We start from the raw sequence: 21,713 nt of genomic DNA on the forward strand, positions 1-21,713 counted from the left end.
GGTCAATTTAAGTACAGCTGTTGAATGCAATTAACTACTGATGAGTCAGAAAACCCAATTTTCTCTTGCATTTTCTCTGATCATTCTCCAGCCATTATTCTCCTTCCTCTAAGCTAGAGTGAAGATAGCAAGTGTATATCATTATCAAAGATTAACTGATGCTTCGTTAAATCCTTGAGAGTCAGCAAGTAATGAATCAAAGCTTGCTTAGCTAAACATTAGGCAGAGATCGGTACAGCACTGTGAAAAAGGATATTGGTGAGAGACAGTTTGGTGTGGTAGCTAAGGTGCTGTCCTAGAAACCAGGAGACTGTGAGTTCTAGTCCCAGCTTAGATATGAAAACCAGCTGGGTGACCTTGAGCCAGTCATTCTCATCCCAAGCTACCTAATGGGGTTGTTGTTCTGGGGAAAATAAAAAGAAATGGTATTATGAATGCTGCCTTGAGTGACTTGTACAAAATAAGAAACATTAATAAATAAATCGGCAGATCATTCTTTTTGCCTTTTGAATTACCAGATCAGTTTCAAATGTAAGGCTCCTTTAAGTAGCTTTGAAAGAATTTAACATTTTCTTCTGAAATGTGATGTTTCCCTGCAAAGTGTACAGTGGAGAAAATCCTTTCCCTTATTTTGCTGCATACTAAGCTTCAGAATTAACAATCTATTTCTCCACTATCATGCTATGAGTTGTCACTTTTCCATTTTAAAATGAGATTTCAGACAAATAATAGAATAGAATAGAATAGAATAGAATAGAATAGAATAGAATAGAATAGAATAGAATAGAATAGAATAGAATAGATTTTTTTTTTATTGGCCAAATGTGATTGGACACACAAGGAATTTGTCTTGGTGCATATGCTCTCAGTGTACATAAAAGAAAAGATACATTCATCAAGGTACAACATTTACAACACAAATGATGGTCAATATATCAATATAAATCATAAGGACTGCCAGCAACAAAGTCATAAATGGAAAGAGATTGACTAAATCTTTACAGTTTGAGCCTAAATACAATTGGACTGACATTATATGTAATTTCATTTCTCTTGAAAGTATGTCTGCAGAGTGAAGCATTAATCAATGGGACAGCCAGTTGTAGATTTGTCCCTTATGCATTCCTTCAGATAGAGTCAAGGGATGCTTTCTTCATGCTACTCTTGGTCAAACTGTTGGGGGACAATGGGAACTGTAGTACAGAGCACCTTGGAGGGTCTCAAGTTAGGGAAGGCTGTTCTAGAAAATACAATGATATAAACTTTACATGATTTAATTGCATATGGTCATATATCATTAAAAAAAAGTCCCAGATCGGTATGTTTTATAGATATTGGCACCCTATTAATTATAGAACAGAAACAAGTTCTGTAATGTTCTTTTAAAATTCCAGAGTTGTGTTTTACAAATATTAGAACAGGGTCTGCTGGGAGTAAATACTAAATAAACATTTTAGATAATATTTGTTAATTCCTCTGACTGAGGAATGAACATATAATTATGTTCAGTTTTTTTCTTTTCTTTTCTCTCTTATAGATGCAGAAGATATTCGAAAAACTTGCAGGTTTCAAAGAAATTCGCGTCTTGGGATTTAGGTAAGTGTTACTGCTTTTTGCTTTTAAAGTAACAAGGCAGTTGTTGTTGTTATTTATTTACTGTATGATATCCTGCCTTTTCTGTGAGATCTCAAGGTGATGCACGTGAGGATTTCTCCTCATTTTGTTTCTATAGCAATCCTAGGAAGTAATGTGGGCTGAAAAATAGTGAATGGTCCAAATTCCCCAGGAATTCTGTGATTAAATGAAAACTTAATTGCATAGAGGCCCTTGCCTACTTCGTTACACTTTTTCACTTTCTTTTGTTAGAAGAAGTCGTCAGGAGTTGGCTGAACTGCCTTTCCTTTTAAGCCTTTGAGGAACCTCTGATGATATTATCATTGGTAGTTGTAGTAATTTAACTGAAAATATTTCTAAATGAGTTTATGATTTGCAGATTTTCAGTCTTTTAGACTGAAGAAATTGATAAGGTTCTGGGACCATAAGCTGTTTCAAAAGATGATGCAACTATAATTTAACTTAAAAACCTGCATATTTTTCCCCACTATTGTAGGATTGGTTATATAAGTTAATCTTGATACAACTTTCTTCATTGCCTTCCATTAATACTTGTAGGTTTTAATACAGCAAGTAGTTTGAGATCTCTAATTTCAAAACTGAAGTTTGCAAGGCTTCAATCCCCAAATTTCTATGAATATAATTCTTAATTTCTAAGGAATAAATAACTATGCTTGACTGGGGAAAAGTGATATTATTTAAAAGACAGGCTAGAAATAATTTAGAAAAGAGACTAGTAGCAATACCTTTTAAGTAATATATAATTTAAATGAAAAATGTGTGATTCCAGTACAGAGGAAGTGTGAAGTGAAGTGAGCAGCAGAGGAGAATGATCTGGAAAAATAATATGCCGCCACAACTTTCCCTAAACTGACCTTTCTTCAACATCAGGCTGATACTATCATCTAACATTCATTGGCAGTCACTGAGGTTCATATCTCTCAGATCGATCTACCAAAGTTGACATCTTAATTGACCCTTGCCATCATAGGACAGGGGTGTTAAACGTAAGGCCCATGGGCCACCTCCGGCCCACAGGGTTCTTAGATCTGGCCTGTGGAGCCGACCTGGAAACAGTGAAGGACCAGCCCGCAGTATCTATGCCAGTGAAATGGAGTTTGGGAGGGTCATGTGCGGCCCTCCCGAGTTCCGTTTTTGCTGGCAGAGGGTTGCAGGATGCCATCACAGCCAAAAATAGAGCGCATCAGGGTCATGGGCAGCTCTCCTGAGCTCCATTTTTGCTTGCAGAAGGTTGCAGGAGGCCGTTGCTGCTGAAAATGGAGCTCGGGAGCCTGTTTTCACTGGCAGAGCATTCAGGCCACCACAGGCATCCCAACACGAGTGATGCTGAGCTGGCAATGCCTACCCTGGCCACACCCATCCCAGCCCCCAGCATCAAACACAACCCTGATGTGGCCCTCAATGAAATTGAGTTTGACACCCCTGAGCTAGGATCTTCTTACAGTAAATAATTTTTGCAGCAACCACACAACTTAAGATCAACACACATGCCCATCACAAATTTCACTTCTCAGAGTAAGCAATGTTATGCAGGGCAAAGAAAAGGGGTAAGAAATAGTAAGCGGTAACAAAGCAATAATAATAATAGTAACGATAGCTACTAAAAACATGAAGATGAAAAATGAAATGTAGTTAAATTTATTAACTAAATTCATTCATTATATCTCTCCATACCTTATATTCTTGCCAAACATTTTTGATTCCTCCATGTCCACGCACACAATTCATATTGCCCTTTGCTTCTTAAATTTCTCACTTCTTTTCATTAAGTTCTTCCAACAACTTTCTCCATCTTCCACTCTTTCTCAGTCCAGTCACTCTTCCATCATATATGTGTGTTTTGCTATTTGGATGCCAGACATCCAATTTGTTTCTTGCTCTTTGTTTCTGTACAGTCAAGCCACTTCAGTACACCTCTTTCCATCCTTGTCATTCCCTTTTGACCAATTCCTTCATCATTCCTTCACTCTTCACCTTGTCTCTTTTTGGTTTACCACACCAGTGGTGGGTTTCAAAAATTTTTGCTACCAGTTCTGTTGGTGTGGCTTGGTGGGCATGGCATGGCTTGGTGGGTGTGGCTTGATGGGCATGGCAAGGGAAGGATACTGTAAAATCCCCATTTCCTCCCAATCAGCTGGGACTTGGGAGGCAGAGAATAGCCAGTCAGAATTTTTACCACCGGTTCTCCAAACTACTCAAAATTTCTGCTACCAGTTCTACAGAACTGATCAGTACCTGCTGAAACCCACCTCTGTACCACACACACTTGTTAAGCATCCCATTCCCATATACGTTTGTTTTATGTTTCTCCTGACATGTTACATTCCTACTTTAATAAAATAACATATTTGCACAAAACATTCCGTAAGACAAATCTATTTATTTATCATATACTTTCTTTGAATCAATAAAGAGTAAACTTTCTTTCTCACATTTATGTAGTTAGAAGAGGTTGCTGCTAGCAGTAAGGATGGTACATTATTTAAGCACATCTTGACCCATTTACCACAACTGCATCCAAAGCTGTTTTCTCCCAGACATGCTCACACTATTCTATGCAAGTTAGGATTTCCGATCTAGAGACTTCCCTACAAGCCAGAATAGGTTTGCCTGCATGCTACCACTTAGGAGGTCTATGCAATGTGCTAACACAACTCGATACATTATTCTGTCCTTCTAAATAAACAACAAATGTTGATATTTCTTGGTTTTTCTCTTTGTCCAACAGGGACTTTACATAAAATTGAGAGTGGTTAAAAATAAGTCTGGAAGAAAAATGGTAACTACTGTAGCTAGACATGAATTCCGTGCCTCATCCAATCACAGTTCAAGACATTAATTTCAGCTTGTTGGCTGCAATTTGGATATAACGTATTAGCTCCCTGATGGTGTTTGCAATCCACTGAAGGTAATAAGTGGTATCACCTTCAGCTGGCTGTTCCTTGCTCCAATTTTTCCCCTTTTCCCCAGTCCCTGAGGGTGAAGTAAGCAATTTGTTATTGTTTCTAGTATCTATATTTATATGCTTTTGATTTCCACACATACACACATGCACACATGCACGCACACACACAAATGTTCTATTTAGGCGATATAATATAATCTTAAATGAATGCCGAAAGATTATTTCCTTTTTAAATTGGAGAAAGCAAAGCTGTTTATCTTCTTTTTCTTTATTTCTGTTCTGACATGTTGTTATTTAGCATTTTTTTTTTCTTCCAAACTCAAATAAGATGTGGTTAAGAGAAAAAAAAAAGTGGAAAGAACAATGATCCTAAATTCTGGATAAAATAAAATCAAAATCCTAAGTAAGTACAAAGATTAGTCATGTTAATATTAGCCCAGTAATGTCACGGTGACATGATCCAGTGAAGTCTTTGATTATTGTAATGCTTATTCAAATCTTTAACTAATTTAATAAATGCTTAAAGATGTCTTCATTAGTATTCATTATATTTCTATGGTGTGAGAATGATAAGCTTCTTAAGATTCTGTTAAAAAGAAATCCTGGTCATTTTACCCATGGTAGGTTTTGGCACATCTCTACTGCTCTTTCAGTTATGCTAATTATCCGAAACCCAGTTCCTCACCATTACAAAGGTGTGACTGTGACCATTATCAGGTTCATTACAGTACACTGACTGTGCTGGAAAGGGAGGGGGAAGGAGCATAGCTCCCCTGGTCCCCTTCCTCCATAATCAACTTGTATTTATTAATAAGAACTCAAATGTCGACCTTATTTTACATGTCCAAGTAGTAATGTTAATATGGGTCTAATTATTTTCCCCCTGGATCTATTGTTCTGCTTTCAAACTTGCCATTATAGCCATGTATTTTTTACTCTAGTATAGATCCCAGGGTACAAAACGTCTGAGAAATAGCCCAAGCGTTCAAGTATGACAATTAGGCAGAATAGAAGGGAAAACTAGCCAGGCATCTAAAGCTCTGAGGTTTCTCAGTGGTTGCTTCTACAATAAGACCCTTTACAATATATGACCCTTCTTTGATTCTGAAAGGAGTCCTATTATATTCAGTGAAACTTTCTCTCAGGCAAAGAGATTAGAGTTTGCAGGTTTTAAGGAATCAAAGTTGTGTTAATTAGCTATAATTGGAATGTCATTTAACATAGTGCTGTTTTATCTGGCAGTGACTTGCCTTATGGATAGATTATTTGTACAGTGTTATTTTAGGGAGTGTTTCATTTAGCAGAGCCATTTAGCAGAAGTCCCCCAACCTTTAAAATAAACATTTTAATAATTCCATTGTTTTATTTGGTAAGTCCTGTGATTTTTATTACTAGTTTCCTTAGACTTTTTCTCCCCTTTCCTTTCGTTTTGTTTCCTTTTTCTTTTCAAAATGTTGAAAGTTCCACACAAAAAATATACACTCAAGGAAAATATTAATGAAAGTACCCCAGTACAATGAAGATCAGAATTAGAATATAATTCATTTTAGTTTAATATAATTTATCCTCTCATCTTTCTCACCTCTTATCTTTCCTTCTATCTTCTCCTATGGGCCTCTGGTGGCTCAACAGGCTAATGCAGCCTGTTATTAACAGCAACTGCCTGCAATATTGCAGGTTCAAGTCCCACCAGGCCCAAGGTTGACTCAGCCTTCCATCCTTTATAAGGTAGGTAAAATGAGGACCCAAATTGTTGGGGGGCAATAAGTTGACTTTGTATATAGTATACAAATGGATGAAGACTATTGCCTGACATAGTGTAAGCCGCCCTGAGTCTTCGGAGAAGGGCGGGATATAAATGCAAATAAAAATTTAAAAAAAATATTGTTATATTATGAGTTTATCAATTGTTGTATCTTAGGATTTATTATTGTATCTTATGATTTATGATCTATGACTGATCACTTTGTTGTTTGCATGTACAATGAGAGCTAATGTACTGGAGACAAATTCCTTGTGTGTCCAACCACACTTGGCCAATAAAGAATTCTATTCTATTCTATTCTATTCTATTCTATTCAGAACCAAACTGCACTTCTGCCCATCAGCCCTAAAAAATATCAAGCTAAACGAGTTAGCACTGTAATTTTATTTTGAATTTTAAAATTTCAAAGCAGAAAGAAAAACAAAGCAAACATGGAATTCGACAACGTATCAGTAGCATAATATATAGATTATCTAGTAAAGAAACAAATTAACAAAATAATTTCAGTTTTAAAAGCTGGTTTTGAAGTATGCAGTAAACTAGGTATTTGCATTCTTTGCCCCGAAGCAGAATCTGAGAGAACAAAAACAATGAGTAAAGCTACTTCCCTTCTTTTCTTGTTTCATATGGGAAACAATAGAGGTATTAAACTTCTTATATTGTAGTTTTGATATTCAGTGTTTTATTCTGTACCAACATTCTGATTATACTTTAACTCAAAGCTGAATAGCTGACTGTCTACAGGAAACTGTCAATAGAAATAGCAGACACAAGAGGATTAACAACATTGTAGTGTATTGTTTCTACCTACTGTACTGTTTCTAGGTGAAAATAAACCTTAACTGCCTCTCTTGCAAAATCAATACATAAATACAGGTACTCCTTTACTTACAACAGTTCATTTAGTGACCATTCAATGTAGTAGTGGTTTTCACTTACCTTCGCTACTGGTTTGGAACTGTGAGCGCACACGGCGCTTCTGCGGATGCGCAGAACCTTCTGCGGATGCGCAGAGCATCCGTGAGGACATCCAGGTGGGTGGGCGGAGCCTCCCACCACCATCACTACCAGTTTGCCCAAACCGGGGCGAACCAGGGTGAATCGGTAGAAACCCACCACTGATTCAAAGTTAAAACAGCCCTGAAAAAAGTGAGTTATGACCATTTTTTTTACTCTTACAGCCTTTGCAGCATCCCCATGGTCACATGATCAAAATTCAGATACCTGGCAACTGACTCATATTTATAATGGTGGCAGTATCCCGTTGTCATGTAATCACCTTTTGCAACCTTCTGATAAGCAAAGTCAATGGAGAAACTGGATTCACTTAACAACCATGTCACTAAGTCAACAACTACAGTGATTCACTTAACAACAGTGGCAGGAAAGGTCGTAAAATGGAGCAAAATTCACTTAATAAATGTCTCGCTTTGCAAAATAATTCTGGGCTCTGTTGTGGTCGTACGTCGAGGACTATCTGTATAAGGAAATTGTTAATTAAGAATTGCTGTATTAAAGTTACGTGTTTCCTATAGTTGCTGGAAATTGAGGCCTAGAATGCTGATAACTATAAAAAAAAGGAGGGAAAATCTTTCTTTTGGAAACTTCTTACCAGAGGTGCCCACAGAGGAATCAGAAAATTCAATAGGATGGCTCTGACAGCACCTTCAAAGCCCTAACTTTTCACATGCATTGTGTGTGCAACACGTATGGCACAATCACAGCCATCATCTTGATTTTTTTGACAACACTCCCCCCAAACACCCCTGCCTTTTACACATATCCTTTGTTAGCAGAAAGAAAGGTTTTCTGGAAGAGCGTCGGAAAATGTTGTGTAAATGATGACTCAGGGGAGAAGGATTAGGGGAAGACGGAAAGAATCTAAAGAAGTGACAACCTTTTGCTACCAGAATGGAAAGAGTAATGGCAGTGAATTAAACAACTTCAATGATAGCAATCCCAGTTTTTCCTCTCCTGATCCTCATCATTTCAGTGTGAAAAATGCAGATCGTAGCGTAAACAAGAGGTATAGTTTAATGGTTTGACTTTTTTTTTTGTCCTTTTTCCTTTTGAATGCTTCCATCTATCCTGTCGTATGCTGAACTGAAGACAGAAGAAGGAAAAAGATGGGTAACTTTCCTGCAGGTTTTTTTAATAGGTGATATATAATTAGTTATAGCAGTAATATTAAATAAGTCAACTTCTTTTCTTTCAAATACAGAAGGAAATATTTTCTTTAAAACACACTGTAAGTCTAGGCCCGTGATGGCGAATCTATGGCACCTGTGGCATGCGTAGCCATATCAGTGGGCACACGAGCTCAGCTCCTGCATGCATGTGTGTGCCGGCAAGTTGATTTTCAGGCCATCTGGGCCCACCAGAAGTAGGGAAACAGGCTGTTTCCTGCCTCTGGAGGGTCTCAAGAGGTGGTTGGGAAGGCCCATTTTTTACTGTCCCCAGCCTTCAGAGCCTCTCTAGGCACCTGGAGAGGGTGAAAACAGCATCACCCTCCAGAGGCCCTCCGGAGACCAGAAATGTTCCTGTCCTATTGTTCCCTTTCATTATATGAAATTAATACTTTTGCTTATATATATATATATACATATTTTAGCCTATATTTTATATTTTATACATATTTTAGCCTATATATATGTTTATATGATGTGTTGTTGTTTTTATGTCAATGTTTGCGTATACTGTTGTGACAAAATTAAAAAAAAATGGCCCATTTGCCAACTTCTGGAAGGCTGGGGACAGCAAAAAATGGGTCTTCTGGTCTCACCAGAAGTTGGCAAACGGGCCATTTCTGGCCTCCGGAGGGCCTTCCGGGGGGGGGGAGGCTGTTTCTGCCCTTCCCAGACTCCTAGAAAGGCTCTGGAGCCAGGTGAGAAAGAAAAATGGGCCTACTGGGCCATTGCATGTCAGGAGTGGGGGGACGGGGCGGTTGCATGCACATGTGCGGGGGCAAGGCACATAGAATTATGCATGTGGGCACCACGCGCATGACACACACAGCCCGCCCCCACCCCCAGCACACAATGGCAAAATGGTTAGCCATCGCTGGTCTAGGCAAATTAAAATCAGGTAGATAGCAAAAGTCACTGCTATCTCTAGTACATAATGGGTTCAGTGTAATATGGATAAACATTTGGGAAGCAAAGCAGAGGGCTGAGTTTCCATATTCCCACATTCCATTGTAATTGGCCACAAGACTTAACCCCCATATACTTTTCCTTTCCTCAAATGCTTGATTTATTGTTGCCTGTATTTCAGGAACTAGGGCTCCTCAAAACTGTCCTCTCTAGGAATCTGGACTTCAGAATTCTCCCATCAGCTTTATGAATGCTGAGAATGTTGAGAATTGAAGTTACACAGCTGGAGAGCAGCCAGCTTGAGGGTATTTTGTTAAAAGCTTTGCTAGACCAAGGCCTAATATTATATGATTTATTGCTCGTTTGTTCAGCAATCAATGGCAGTTTTTAAAAAAAGTTAAACTCCAGGTATAAAACAAGATCAGGTCCCAATTTGCCTTTTTTTTCCCTTCAGGCTGAAGGAAAGGTAAGGGGATGGGGGGGGGGCGGAATGCCAAGCTTTAGGCTTTGTTCATATTTATTGAATCCTACTGAAACAACCAGAATTGTTTCCTTTCCTCTCGAGATAGCCATCACTCAGAAATCATAACCTTCATGTCCTTTTCAGAACAAGAACAAAATAAATACATTTATATATCTCCTTGGGAAAACACTGTGTAAAAAGAAAACTGCTTCCTGGGCTCCTTTTATAAAACTTTGAAATATTGCTGGAAGGTCCATTCTCATTTGACTCAAAAAAATGAAATTGTCCAAGTGTAGGTTTTTTTTTTAAGATCTCATGAGGCCTCCTCAGTTACTATTGAATTTTCAGTCAAACCTAAAAGCATTTTTTTTAAGGCTTTGTGCTTCAGGGTTTCAAGTATTTTTGCAACGGAAAGCAAAATACATACCACTTTCCAGGGCCTCCTTTTCCTTTCCATGATTTGCCACTGCAGAGGACATTTTTTTAAAAAAAAAGTTAGTTTAAAAGTACTATTTATTCCTTTTCTGTTTTAGAAGAATGTAATTTGTACTAAAATAATTGCCTGGTAGAATTGTCATTCTGTCATTCTGGCACGAGAATACTCATAATAAATTAATAAAACAGATGTGGAAAACCCTAATTCTTAAAATAGTCTTTTGGAAATATATACAATATCATACCCAGTTCTCGTGAGCTGGGTGAGATTTTTAATAGCAAGGAAAACACAGAGTTTAATATTATTTATTACTAATTATTACTAATTATTTGTTTCTTATTATTATTTAATAAAGATTAAATAATCTTTATTTATTTAATATTACTGACATTTCCTTATTTTTGTTTGTTTATTTGTTTATATCCTACATTTATTATTTTTGTCAATAAGTCAATGTAGCGAACATACCTAATACTCCTTCCTCCTCCTTTTTTCAGCACAGCGACCCTGTGAGGTGAGTTGGGCTGAAAAAAGTGAAGGGCCCAAATCACCCAGACTAAGGTTTCATGCCAAAGGCAGGGCTAGAATTCACAGCGCCTTTATCACAACATCAAAGGGGCTTTAATGTAGATCCCAATCACAGGTGGGTTTCATATAACTTTACCACCAGTTCACTGTGCATCAAAAATGCACACATGCGCCTTCCGCGCATGCTTTGCTCGTGCACGCAGCTTGCACACATGAATGCGGCTTGAAAACTTGGCTAAATAGGACAGCATAGCACCAGGGGGGGGGGCAGGGGCGGGCCCACCTGCAGATTACCACTACCGGTTCACCCGAACTAGTCCGAACCGGCTGAATACCAGCACTGATCACAATATAGAACAAGTCTTGTATCCTACCGATCTCTCCCTTCCTTCTTTTCTACTCATGAACTGCTGCACAAACAGGACAGAATCGTAGTCATTTACATGCCCTGATCTCAAGGGTTTGTTTTATTAGTGTTCCTCATTCATTAGTGCTGTGTTTAATTCAGCAACACAAAATCCTCCGCCCTGATAGTGGGTGAAGGAGAATCTCTGTGTTTGCTGGAACTGAAAACCAAACCATTGGAGCACTGGAGCATCCAGAATTCCTGATGGCATCTGTGTTCTTTTTAACTGGATAAATAAGCACTTGGTGCACTTGAGAGAGGTAAAAATGAGTACATTCCACTCCAATAGGGATGGTCTTGTTTCAGTGGCCCTGAGCCAGTGATGAAGTCCTCCCCAGTTTGCCACCAGTTCGCTGCCAGTTGATGTGCGGTGCATGCCAAGCGCAAGCTGTGCACGTGCATGCAGTGCGCACCAAATGCACACTGCACACACATGTGCACTGTGTGCCAAATGCACGCATGCACAGTATGTGCCAAACGCACGCTGTGCATGGAAAAAGGAATCTTGGCAAGGTAAGTAGAACAGCGAGGTGGGGCAAGCTGTGCTGCGCGATTTAGAGTCACTAGAAAGCAGGATTTTCTGCTGTCTAGCGATTTTAAAACGTGCGGCACAGCTGATCGTCAGAAAGATCGGTTCGGACCAAGCAGTAGCTTTTTTTTTACTACCAGTTTAACGAACCAGTAGCTTTTATTACTACCAGTTCGCTCAAACTGGTGTGAACCGGTAGGATTTTACCACTGCCCTGAGCCCTTCTGGATGCCCACCCGATCCCATCCCAGCTACTCTACACCAGTCTCAGAAGCCAAACATCTTGGATCATTGACAAGCCTGGGAAGTTTGGGAAATGTCCCAAGGGAGGCAATGGACTGGTCTTGTGAATAAAATTATGTGAAAATGAAGACCAGTTTGATTTAAAGGCTAATCAGAAGAGAAATATGGAGTTAAAAAATCATTAAATCAGAGAAAAGCAAGGTGTGAGATCTCTTTCTCTCTCTCACACACACACACACACACACACACAAACACACACACACATACACACACTTATTAGATTTTGCTACAGGTAGTTGATGCTCATTTCATATCTTTAACAGATTCAAGGACTTAAGAGAAAAAATAATAAAAAAATATTTACCATCCAAATGTCTTTTCTTTACAAGAACAATACCAACAGCAATAGACTTAGACTTATATATGCTTTAGAGCAGTCGCTTAGCAGTTTACAATGTCAGCATATTGTCCCCCAACAATCTGGGTCTTCATTTTACCGACCTCGGAAGTATGGAAAGCTGCATCAACCTTGAGCTGGTAAGAATCAAACTGCTGGCAGTCGACAGAATTAGCCTGCAATACTGCATTGTAACCCCTGCACCACCACGACTCTTGATATCTGAGTAATGGCTATATTGATTGCAAGCTGAGAAGATGTTTCACTATACCTTGAGAATTTTATTTTTGCAAATCGTATTTTCGTTTTTACCCATATGCCTCAAGAGGGGTATGATCTGAAAAATTCCTTGTTTTATTTATTTTATACATTTTAAATTGTATTTCTGTATAAATGAGGTGCACTTTCATCTTGCTGAAATACTAGTATATTGGAGTAGGTCTTTCAATAATATAGTTAAGGCATCCCTGGCAGTAGTGGGTTTCAATTTCGGTCTGCCGGTTTGCTCGTGGGCTCAGGCGCTCACACACATGCGCGATGCTTCTGCGCATGCGCAGAGACGTCCAGGCAGGTGGGCAGAGCGGATGGGTGAACCGGTAGCAACCCACCACTGATCCATGGGTGGTGTGGTGGTCTGAAATATCAAGATGGCCACCACAACCATGTGATTGAAGCTTGCCCCTTTTTATTTCTGAGGCCATGTCACATAAAAGGTCTCAAATCTTCAATCACATGATTGTGCCCATGACCGTGACTTTATTTAAACCCCCCCCCCGGACAACCTGAGTAATGTCAAGTTGATGTTTTAAACTGATATGAATTATATTACAAAGTGAATTGATAGATTTAGGCCCATTTTCATAAGCTCTGCAATTAAATTTAAATCAGAAATGACTGTAGCTGGAAGATATTACTTCTTGGCCATAGTTTAATTCAGCATACTAGCTGTAAAATCAGTCCATAAATAATATACTATGTTCCCACCTCCTCCCACATCAACAAACCAATGTTTCTTTCTTCTTCCTACCCCATAGGACAAGCAGCACCGTGGCACAATATATTGCCAACTTTGAAAGAGATGGTTCAGAACTACCTGCGGATGGTACTGACATCAAAAAAATTGAAAGCGAGAAGGTCACTCTTGGTGAAGAGAAGGAGATACCAACATTTGTACCGAAAATAGCAGATCTTCAGCAGATGGTTGCCACACTCCTACAAGAAGATAAATCAGTATTCGTGGACTTTGAAACACTCCAGTTTAAGGATGGTCAGTAAGTTACAAATGCTTACTGCAAATTAATTAATTAATGTTATCCTGACCTTCTCAAAGTAATTGGATAGTCCCCTGCCTTACAGATGCTTTGTATTTTCTTCCTCAGAAAAAAGGGGAGATATCAGGAAGTTGTGGGCTGCTTTTCTGTGATATATCATAGCTGATAATTAGCTTCCTTCTTGTTTTTTTCTGAATCATTCCATCTCACTGTTTTGCATGTATCCGATTTCTTATTTTGAAGGCAAGCTTTGTTCCTCTCCTCCCCAGACAAGTCCAAGGGATTTTAGCTACTGAATATTGTTCCTTCTTCTTGTTGTTCCCCTCCATTAGGCTGACTTATAATTAATTTATTAAGAAGCCTACTTTAGCAGGTAATAAAAAGAAGAGAGTAGCAAATTAGAAATAAAAATATGTCAGCAAGATGATCGCATTTGCTTGACTTGTTATGAGACATGCCATCCTTTTATCTCTTACTCTCCATGTACTGCTCTTTTCCCCCAGCTAGTTAATTTTATAAGTATTTTATAGAGTTGCAGTCTTTTTGTGGTGCCTGCAAAAGAGGTGGCATGGACCATAAGGTGTATATCTCCGATATCAAGCTTGGCTTTCTGTTTGGAGCTCAGAGGGAGGGGTAGGAAACATATGGGAACCAGCCCTTTCTAAATTATGCAGGCCTTGAAAGGTCAAATTCCACATTCTGAATTAGGCTTGGAAGCAAATACAGAAGCACAGAAGCCAAACCAAGCCTGGGATTATATGTTTCCCAGCCTCCTCTTGCCAAAGGTTGAATTCTGTATTTGCGCTAGTGGAAGCATCTGATGACCTTCAGAACCAGCCCAAGATAAAGTGCATTTCAGTCATTGAAGCAGGAGATTATTGAGTAAGGCCAAAACCTTATCTGAAATGGGATGGAGGGAGTTCACCAGCCTTTAGTGTAAAAGGCAGTCTTTGTGTCCGCTGTTAATAGAAAATGCCATAAGACAGCAGGGTCAAAAAACCCAAGTCTGCCTCAATGGCTTTCATGCGGTAGTCAATTAAATTTCAGATAACAAAAGTATAATAGTATAAATACTAGGGTAGAACAAATTTGAGACATTTATTTTAATTGCTAAGCATTTAGTAGCATTAGTGGTATTTAGCTGGATGGAACGTATATTAAAATACAAATGGTGTGATATAGGAAGCAGATGGCAATGACTGACCCAATTTTAATTTATATAATTTTTAAGACATAAAGTGTTTGATGATACAGTGAAATAAACTGATGCACAAAACAGCTTTATTGAGCGGCCATGTCTGCCATATAGTAACTAATTACAAAAGGCAGGAATATTTTGACTACTGCTGCCATATAGCTTCACTTCAGAAATTAATTATATTTTGCATAATTAGTTGCCTACCGGGCAAAGAACTAACCATTTTGTTATCATTCAAAAATTCTATATTTCCATTTATGGAGATCCTAAATTTGTTATTTACCCCTTTGCTGTTCCCTGATCCTTCCAGAAATGTTTTTTGTAGGAAATTAAAGTCTTCCTAAACCAGACATAAAAGGAATGGGACTGAAAGAGGAAATTACCAGAAATACAGCAATATGCATCCCTTGGGCCTTCTATTAATACAACTTCTGATCTATTAATGAGTCAGCTGCGTTGTGTTCTGCCATGTTCTATTATGAACTGTTCTGAAGTGTAACAGATAAGGCAGAGCAATAAAGTAGATGGAATTAACTATTAAGAACTGAGCTGAAAGTTTTCAAAAATTGTTTTTTCTGAGGAAATGTTTTGCCTTCCCTTCCAACTAGTAGGAACGTCCCTTTGCAGAACGTTTGGCCAAATATTCTCCATCTCAGTTTTTTTATGCCATCCATATTCTCTCTGCAATGCTTTAGAACAATGGAAGGCCCAGATCCCTGTGGAAGAGATGAGTTGTTGCTGCTCCTTCCCTTTTTAATTGCTTTAGCATAAACTTTAAAAAGTAATTAAAGGATAAGGCAATCCTTATTCTTTAAGTAAAAGTAGCTTCGTAGTACAGCCGCTGACATCTCTCTGGAATATCCTATTGCACTCTTGGCTATACACCTACGGAATGCTAAGTAGTTACAATATATAAGGAAGAAGAAGCAGGATTAAAAGTCAAGACAAATAAATGTCAGATAGGGGTCGAATCGGTCGATTTCTTGGGCTACCGGATAGACAAGAAAGGAATTCACCCTACTGAGAGCAAGGTTAAGGCAATTAGGAAGGCTCCAGCGCCCAAAAACAAAGCAGAGCTGCAGGCATTCCTGGGATTGGTTAATTTTTACGCGGTCTTTTTAAAGAACAAAGCAACCGTTGCGGAACCGCTGCATAGGCTCTTAGGGAAAAATACTGTTTGGTCTTGGGGAAAGTCAGAAAATAGGGCTTTTGAAGCAGTCAAGAACCTGCTCTCAAGTGATAGCCTGCTCATCCAATATCACGACTCACTACCCCTAGTGCTGGTTTGCGATGCCTCCTTATGGGTGGGGCTGTACTCAGCCATAGACTTCCAAACGGCACAGAAGCCCCTATAGCGTTCTACTCTAGAACGATGTCCTCCCCAGAGAGGAACTACAGCCAATTAGACAAAGAAGCATTAGCCATTGTATCTGGGGTCAAAAAATTCCATGAGTATGTCTTTGGGCGGAATTTCGAAATCGTGACTGACCACAGACCGTTATTGGGACTACTGGCTGGCGACCGGCCAACACCTGTGGCACTGTCGCCACGTTTGACTCGATGGACTATATTTTTAGCCGCTTACTCATACAAGCTGCAGCATCGACCGGAAAAGAAGTGGGCATGCAGACGCTTGAGCCGATGCCCACTGCCAGGGGCGATCAAGACCCCACTCCGGGACACCCATCCTCCTTATTGACTCGTTGGACTCTGGCCCAGTCACATCAAAGGAAGTGGCTCGGCATCATACCGACATTGTGTTAAGGACTGTACTCGGTTGGGTACAGAGAGGGTGTCTGCGCTTAACGGTTCAAAGAATTTGTTAAGAAACGTGATGAGCTCTCGGCTCAAGGGGTGCCTGTTATGGGGTGATCGTGTAATAATTCCTGTTAAGTTAAGGGGCAAGGTATTGGACCTCCTCCACGAGGGTCACCCAGGCATCGTAAGGATGAAAGGGTTAGCTAGAAGCTATGTATGGTGGCCACTCATGGACGCAGAGATTGCTGAGAGGGTAGGGAAATGCCAAGCTTGCCAAGAGTCCAGACCGCTACCCCAACAGCCCCAGTCAGAGAATGGGAAAAGCCCCAAGGGCCTTGGTCAAGAATCCACATTGACTTTGCTGGCCCTTTCACGGCCAAACATTCCTAGTGGTGGTGGACGATTTTCCAAATGGTTAGAGATCATACTTATGAAGTCCACCACAGCCGAAACAGTAATCGCAACCCTCGCCACCTATTCGCAACTCACGGGTTGCCGGACACTCTGGTGTCCGACAATGGGCCCCACCACGGCAGCCCAGTTTGAAGAGTACCTGGCAGAGGAAGGCATCCGACATGCCCTCTCTGCACCTTTCCACCCTGCGTCGAATGGCCTTGCAGAGCGTTCCGTCCGGAGCGCTAAGGAGGCATTGTCCAGGCTCAAGCCAGGTGACTGGCAAACAAAAATAGACTTTTTCCTAGCCGTCCAGCACAGAACCCCAAGCACAGCCACTGGGAAAAGCCCAGCCGAATTGCTAATGGGACGAAACTCCGGTGCCCACTTGACTGCTTGAACCCCATTACACACCCGAGGGTTACAAGGGGAGCTAGAAAACAAGGAAATGAGCATAGGCGACCGGTGTGGGCCCGAAACTATGGGGACGGCCCTAGTTGGCTCGCAGGACAAGTAACAAGAGTAACAGGGCCAAAATCGTATGTGGTAGAGCTACCAGACAACCGAATGTGGCGGCGCCACATAGATCAGTTAAGGAAACGAATAACTGACCAAACCGAACCAACAGAGACAGGTAATGACCAATACCACTTTGAATCCACAGCTGACAATGACCCGGGGGAGGCGCAAGACTTAGCTGAGGTCCCAGAGTTCCAGCGACGCCATCAGGTCCCCGAGGGAAACAGCAAGGAAAATCCAAAATTAATCCAAGGCCGGATGGCCAAGAAAAGAGTCGGCCAATAATCCAGAGCCCGATGGCCCAGAGAAAGAGCTGGAGGAGAAAACAGCCCCTCCGACCAGCTCGAAACACCACCCAGAACTGAACCGCGCAGGTCAGAAAGAACTAGGAGACGCCCAGGTTATTTGCGTGACTACGTCGAAAAATAACATGTAAATAAATATGTAAATAAGACCAAGTGTTTTCTGGGAGGGGAGGAGTGTTATGTATTAACAGTTGTGCCTTTAAATATTTGAGCGGGAAATCAGCACGTTGCTGATTGGAAACCTCAACAGAACTGTATAAAAGGAGAGGTTTTTCCCCCAGCCTGTTGCTGGGTTCACCATATATTAAAGAGCTGTTGTCACTACCCTGGTCTCCAGCCTCGTTACTTCCCGAACCTAACATTAAGCATTATCTCCTCCTCCTCCTAGGCAGCATCTAGGAAGCTGGAGGGGAGGTTGTCAAAAGGAAATAGTTGTGGGATCTGCAGTTGAAGTTGGGGCGGGGGGGAGTTAAGGGACTGGCTAGCCTGAAATCATTGAAGGGGAGAAATGACAGAAAGCAGATGCTTTCCTAAGACTTGGAGAGTTTATCTGGCTGCTCTGTAGTGAGTGAAGTCAGCCTGGCAAGATTCTTGTAAATAGGCGAGCAGCAATAAAATACCACTTTGATCAATTCCCCGGTGTTATTTTGGTTCTTTGTGCCTAATGTCCACCTCGCCAGACTCCTCCTCTCACTTCAGCTGCAGATTCCCTCATAGAAATAGCTGGTGCTCTAAGCCCCTTCTGACTGTTCATATCAGAGAATCATAGTGGAGGAGAAACCCAAGGAATGGCTTTTTGAGGGAAGAAAGGGTCTTCAAGGCATTCCTGTCTGCATTTCCTCTGTAGCAGTAATTCAAATTGATTGATTTATCATTAGCAGGTAATCAGTTCAGCTTTGTAAAATAGTCAGAAGCCCCAAGATGTCATAGTGGACTGCAAGGACACCGATAGCTCAGATCAGAGCCTTTAAAGCAGGGTTGTCCAAACTTGGCAACTTTAAGACTTGTGGACTTCAACTCCCAGAATTCCTACCAGCTTTGCTGGCTGAGGAATTCTGGGAGTTGAATTCCACAAGTCTTAAAGTTGCCAAGTTTGGACAACCCTGCTTTAAAATGTTTTGGCTACACAGATTAAGAAGCATTTCCTTACAGATTCAGCTGATACTAACAAGGGGAACAAAATAGCAGTTTTACTGTTATGCTGTGTTTATAACACAGAATTTTATATAATAATTGACATGCTTTGGTCAGCTTTGATAGGTAAATTTGACCAAAAAACGACCATATCATTTGTCTCATTTTGCAGAAATTATCAGGCCGTCTAGTGATATAAATAATGACATGCAGCCAATGGTAACAGATTCTCTAGCCGGAGCTGAATTGGTGAGTAACTTTTATTGTCTTTGTTCCACAACAAAACTTTTAACAGTAAATAAGATTAGCATCCCTTCACTCCTTAATTCAGCACAGACTAAAATACAGGGCAGTTAAGAAAAGTAATTGGCAGTAATTTGTCTGCCAGTAGTAGGTTACTAACCAGCCAAAGAACATACAGCAGTAATTTTTCTTACTGTAGGCTGAGCCCAGGGCTGAAGGACAGAAGAATAGATTTAGGCAGATTTAGACATCTACTAAAATGAGATATCGAAAAAGATGATTTTGGGGTTTTGAGGAGGGTAAACACAATAAAACAGAAGAGCATCACTAGGGTGATAGTGTGGTAAGAAAAGAAGGGGTGATCCAAGGCCAGCATCTGAAGTCCTGACAGCCTTGGGTTTAGTTGTCAAGGTTGGAAGGGGAGGAGATACGATATGGTTCTTTTACTACTAGGTCTCCAATACCTTTGAACAATCCATTCAACAGGGACTCTGGAAGTACAATTTGAAAGAGTCAGATTCTGCCAAAAGATTAATGCTGGTTGAAAACTCCACTAGGGATTTCAAGTGAAAAGTCATATCTGCAGCACTCTAAAATGGCCAAGAGTAGCCATGCCAATTCCTGCTTTAGCAATCAAAACTTTACAGTTATATCCTTGGGAAGTATTATTTATTTATTTATTTATTTATTTATTTATTTATTTATTTTGTCAAATATAGTACATATTAAATAATATATATAAGTAAAAGCATGAATTGAATACATAAAATGAATACAATTAATGGGAACATTAGGACAGAGATGGTAGGCACGCTGGTGCTTTTATGTTGGGACAAGAAGGGGAAAATCAATGAAAGGGAAGCTGCTAAACTTTAAGCTTTCTCAACTACTGGCTAGAGATAGGATGACTGGATTATCATGAGATGTGATATTTAACAGTGTTTAAAAAGGCCTTCTTCTTGTACCATAGTTAAAAGCTCTTGGTTGAAGTCCAAGAATTTCCAAGGTTTGCTGTTTATAACAGCAAATCAAGATAGATGAATAATCCTTTAGAAATATTTATGGATAGACTGATGGGCTGATAATTTATCTTTTAGGAGAGTATTTTAAACATAGTAGCATATAATTAAAGTAGAAGTAAAACCTACTGTATTTTGGCCACAATAAAATATAAATGAAGATTGCCGCTAATTTTCTCCTCTTTTTTTATAGACTTCTGAAATGCCTTTCATTTATGCAAATGTAGCAACAGTGACAAAAACCTTCAGTGAGGTAGATTACCCAGTCTCCACCATATCTTCTACTGTCTTGGATACCACAAGGATTCTCTTTCCTTCAACATTTAAAGAAATCACCAGTCAGAAGGTTGAAGAAGAAACGACAAAATATACAATTTCTAACACACTCTCTGAGCAAGGTAAGTTGTTAGATTGTTAGCTGAGTAACATATCCCTTTCTCTTATCCTGTACCAGCAGAAATTAGAAAATGGGTACTTACTTATGTGAAAATATCTTCTATTTCAGCCACTTCAGCCACTGTTAATTATTGATTATCACATTCAGAATTTATATATTATACTGGTATTTATTTCTGAAACAATTTAGAAGAAATTTTAGTTTGAAGAGCTCACTTCCATTTCATGTTTTGAATGTTTTAGACTGGCAATACTTCTTCCACAATGCAGTTACTTCAGAAACAGTTCACAGAAAGAGCCTTTTTTCCTTCTCATTTTTGAAAGTATGTCCAATTTTGTTTCTGTTCAGTTCAATTATGTTATTCAAGGATCAGAAATACCGTATTTTTCAGAGTATAAGACGCACCAGAGTATAAGACACAGCTTACTTTTTGGGGAGGAAAATGGGGGGGGGGAATCTGCCTATCAGGTATTCATCTGGCTAGTGTCCTTAGTCTGGTCAGCTTCATCCCATTAATTTGCTGTTTTTTATCCCCTTGGGGATAAAAAACAGCTTCTAAAGCACAACTGATCTTTGGAGAGAGAAACAATGAGAAAAGCAGGCAAAGCTCGGAGACCGCTTCACTCACTAGCGCCTTGTTAGAGCTGAAAAAAAATTTCACATCTGAGAGTCTGAGGGAGCAGGCAAAGCAGGAAGATGCTTCACTGAAAAAAAGCTTAGCACAGAGATCACTTCACTCACTAGCACCTTGTTAGGGCTGAAAAAAGATTCAAAAAAGCTACATTCAGAGTATAAGACGTACTCAAATTTTCAACCTCTTTTAGGAGGGGAAAAGGTACGTCTTATACTCTGAAAAATATGATAAATAAGGATAAAATGACATTTAAATGATAACAATTGCCTAAAGAGACCCTCTTATGAACCCAAGGTCAGTCACAAACAATACTTAATTTCATCTTTGGATATTATTTTAAACAATGGAGAGCGATTCCTAATTCAGACTTTAAAACAGTTACTTAAAAACAGTTAAAACAGTTAGCTTAAATACTATTATTCAGAATGATGAGAATATGGTGG

The 21,713-nt window shown here is 39.7% G+C and overlaps 1 protein-coding gene across 1 annotated transcript in view; it reads left to right on the forward strand.

The window, feature by feature from the left end:
• IMPG1 (interphotoreceptor matrix proteoglycan 1) overlaps positions 1-21,713 on the forward strand; it is a 78,689-nt gene that overhangs the window by 39,976 nt on the left and 17,000 nt on the right. Inside the window, exons 8-12 of the mRNA XM_058176111.1 lie at positions 1,538-1,596; positions 8,415-8,435; positions 13,434-13,666; positions 19,150-19,226; positions 20,433-20,637. Coding sequence (XP_058032094.1) covers positions 1,538-1,596; positions 8,415-8,435; positions 13,434-13,666; positions 19,150-19,226; positions 20,433-20,637 — 595 coding nt within the window. The remainder of the gene's footprint in view (positions 1-1,537; positions 1,597-8,414; positions 8,436-13,433; positions 13,667-19,149; positions 19,227-20,432; positions 20,638-21,713) is intronic.

This window comes from Ahaetulla prasina, chromosome 1 (assembly GCF_028640845.1).
Source record: "Ahaetulla prasina isolate Xishuangbanna chromosome 1, ASM2864084v1, whole genome shotgun sequence".
In the NCBI taxonomy this organism is placed as follows: domain Eukaryota; kingdom Metazoa; phylum Chordata; class Lepidosauria; order Squamata; family Colubridae; genus Ahaetulla; species Ahaetulla prasina.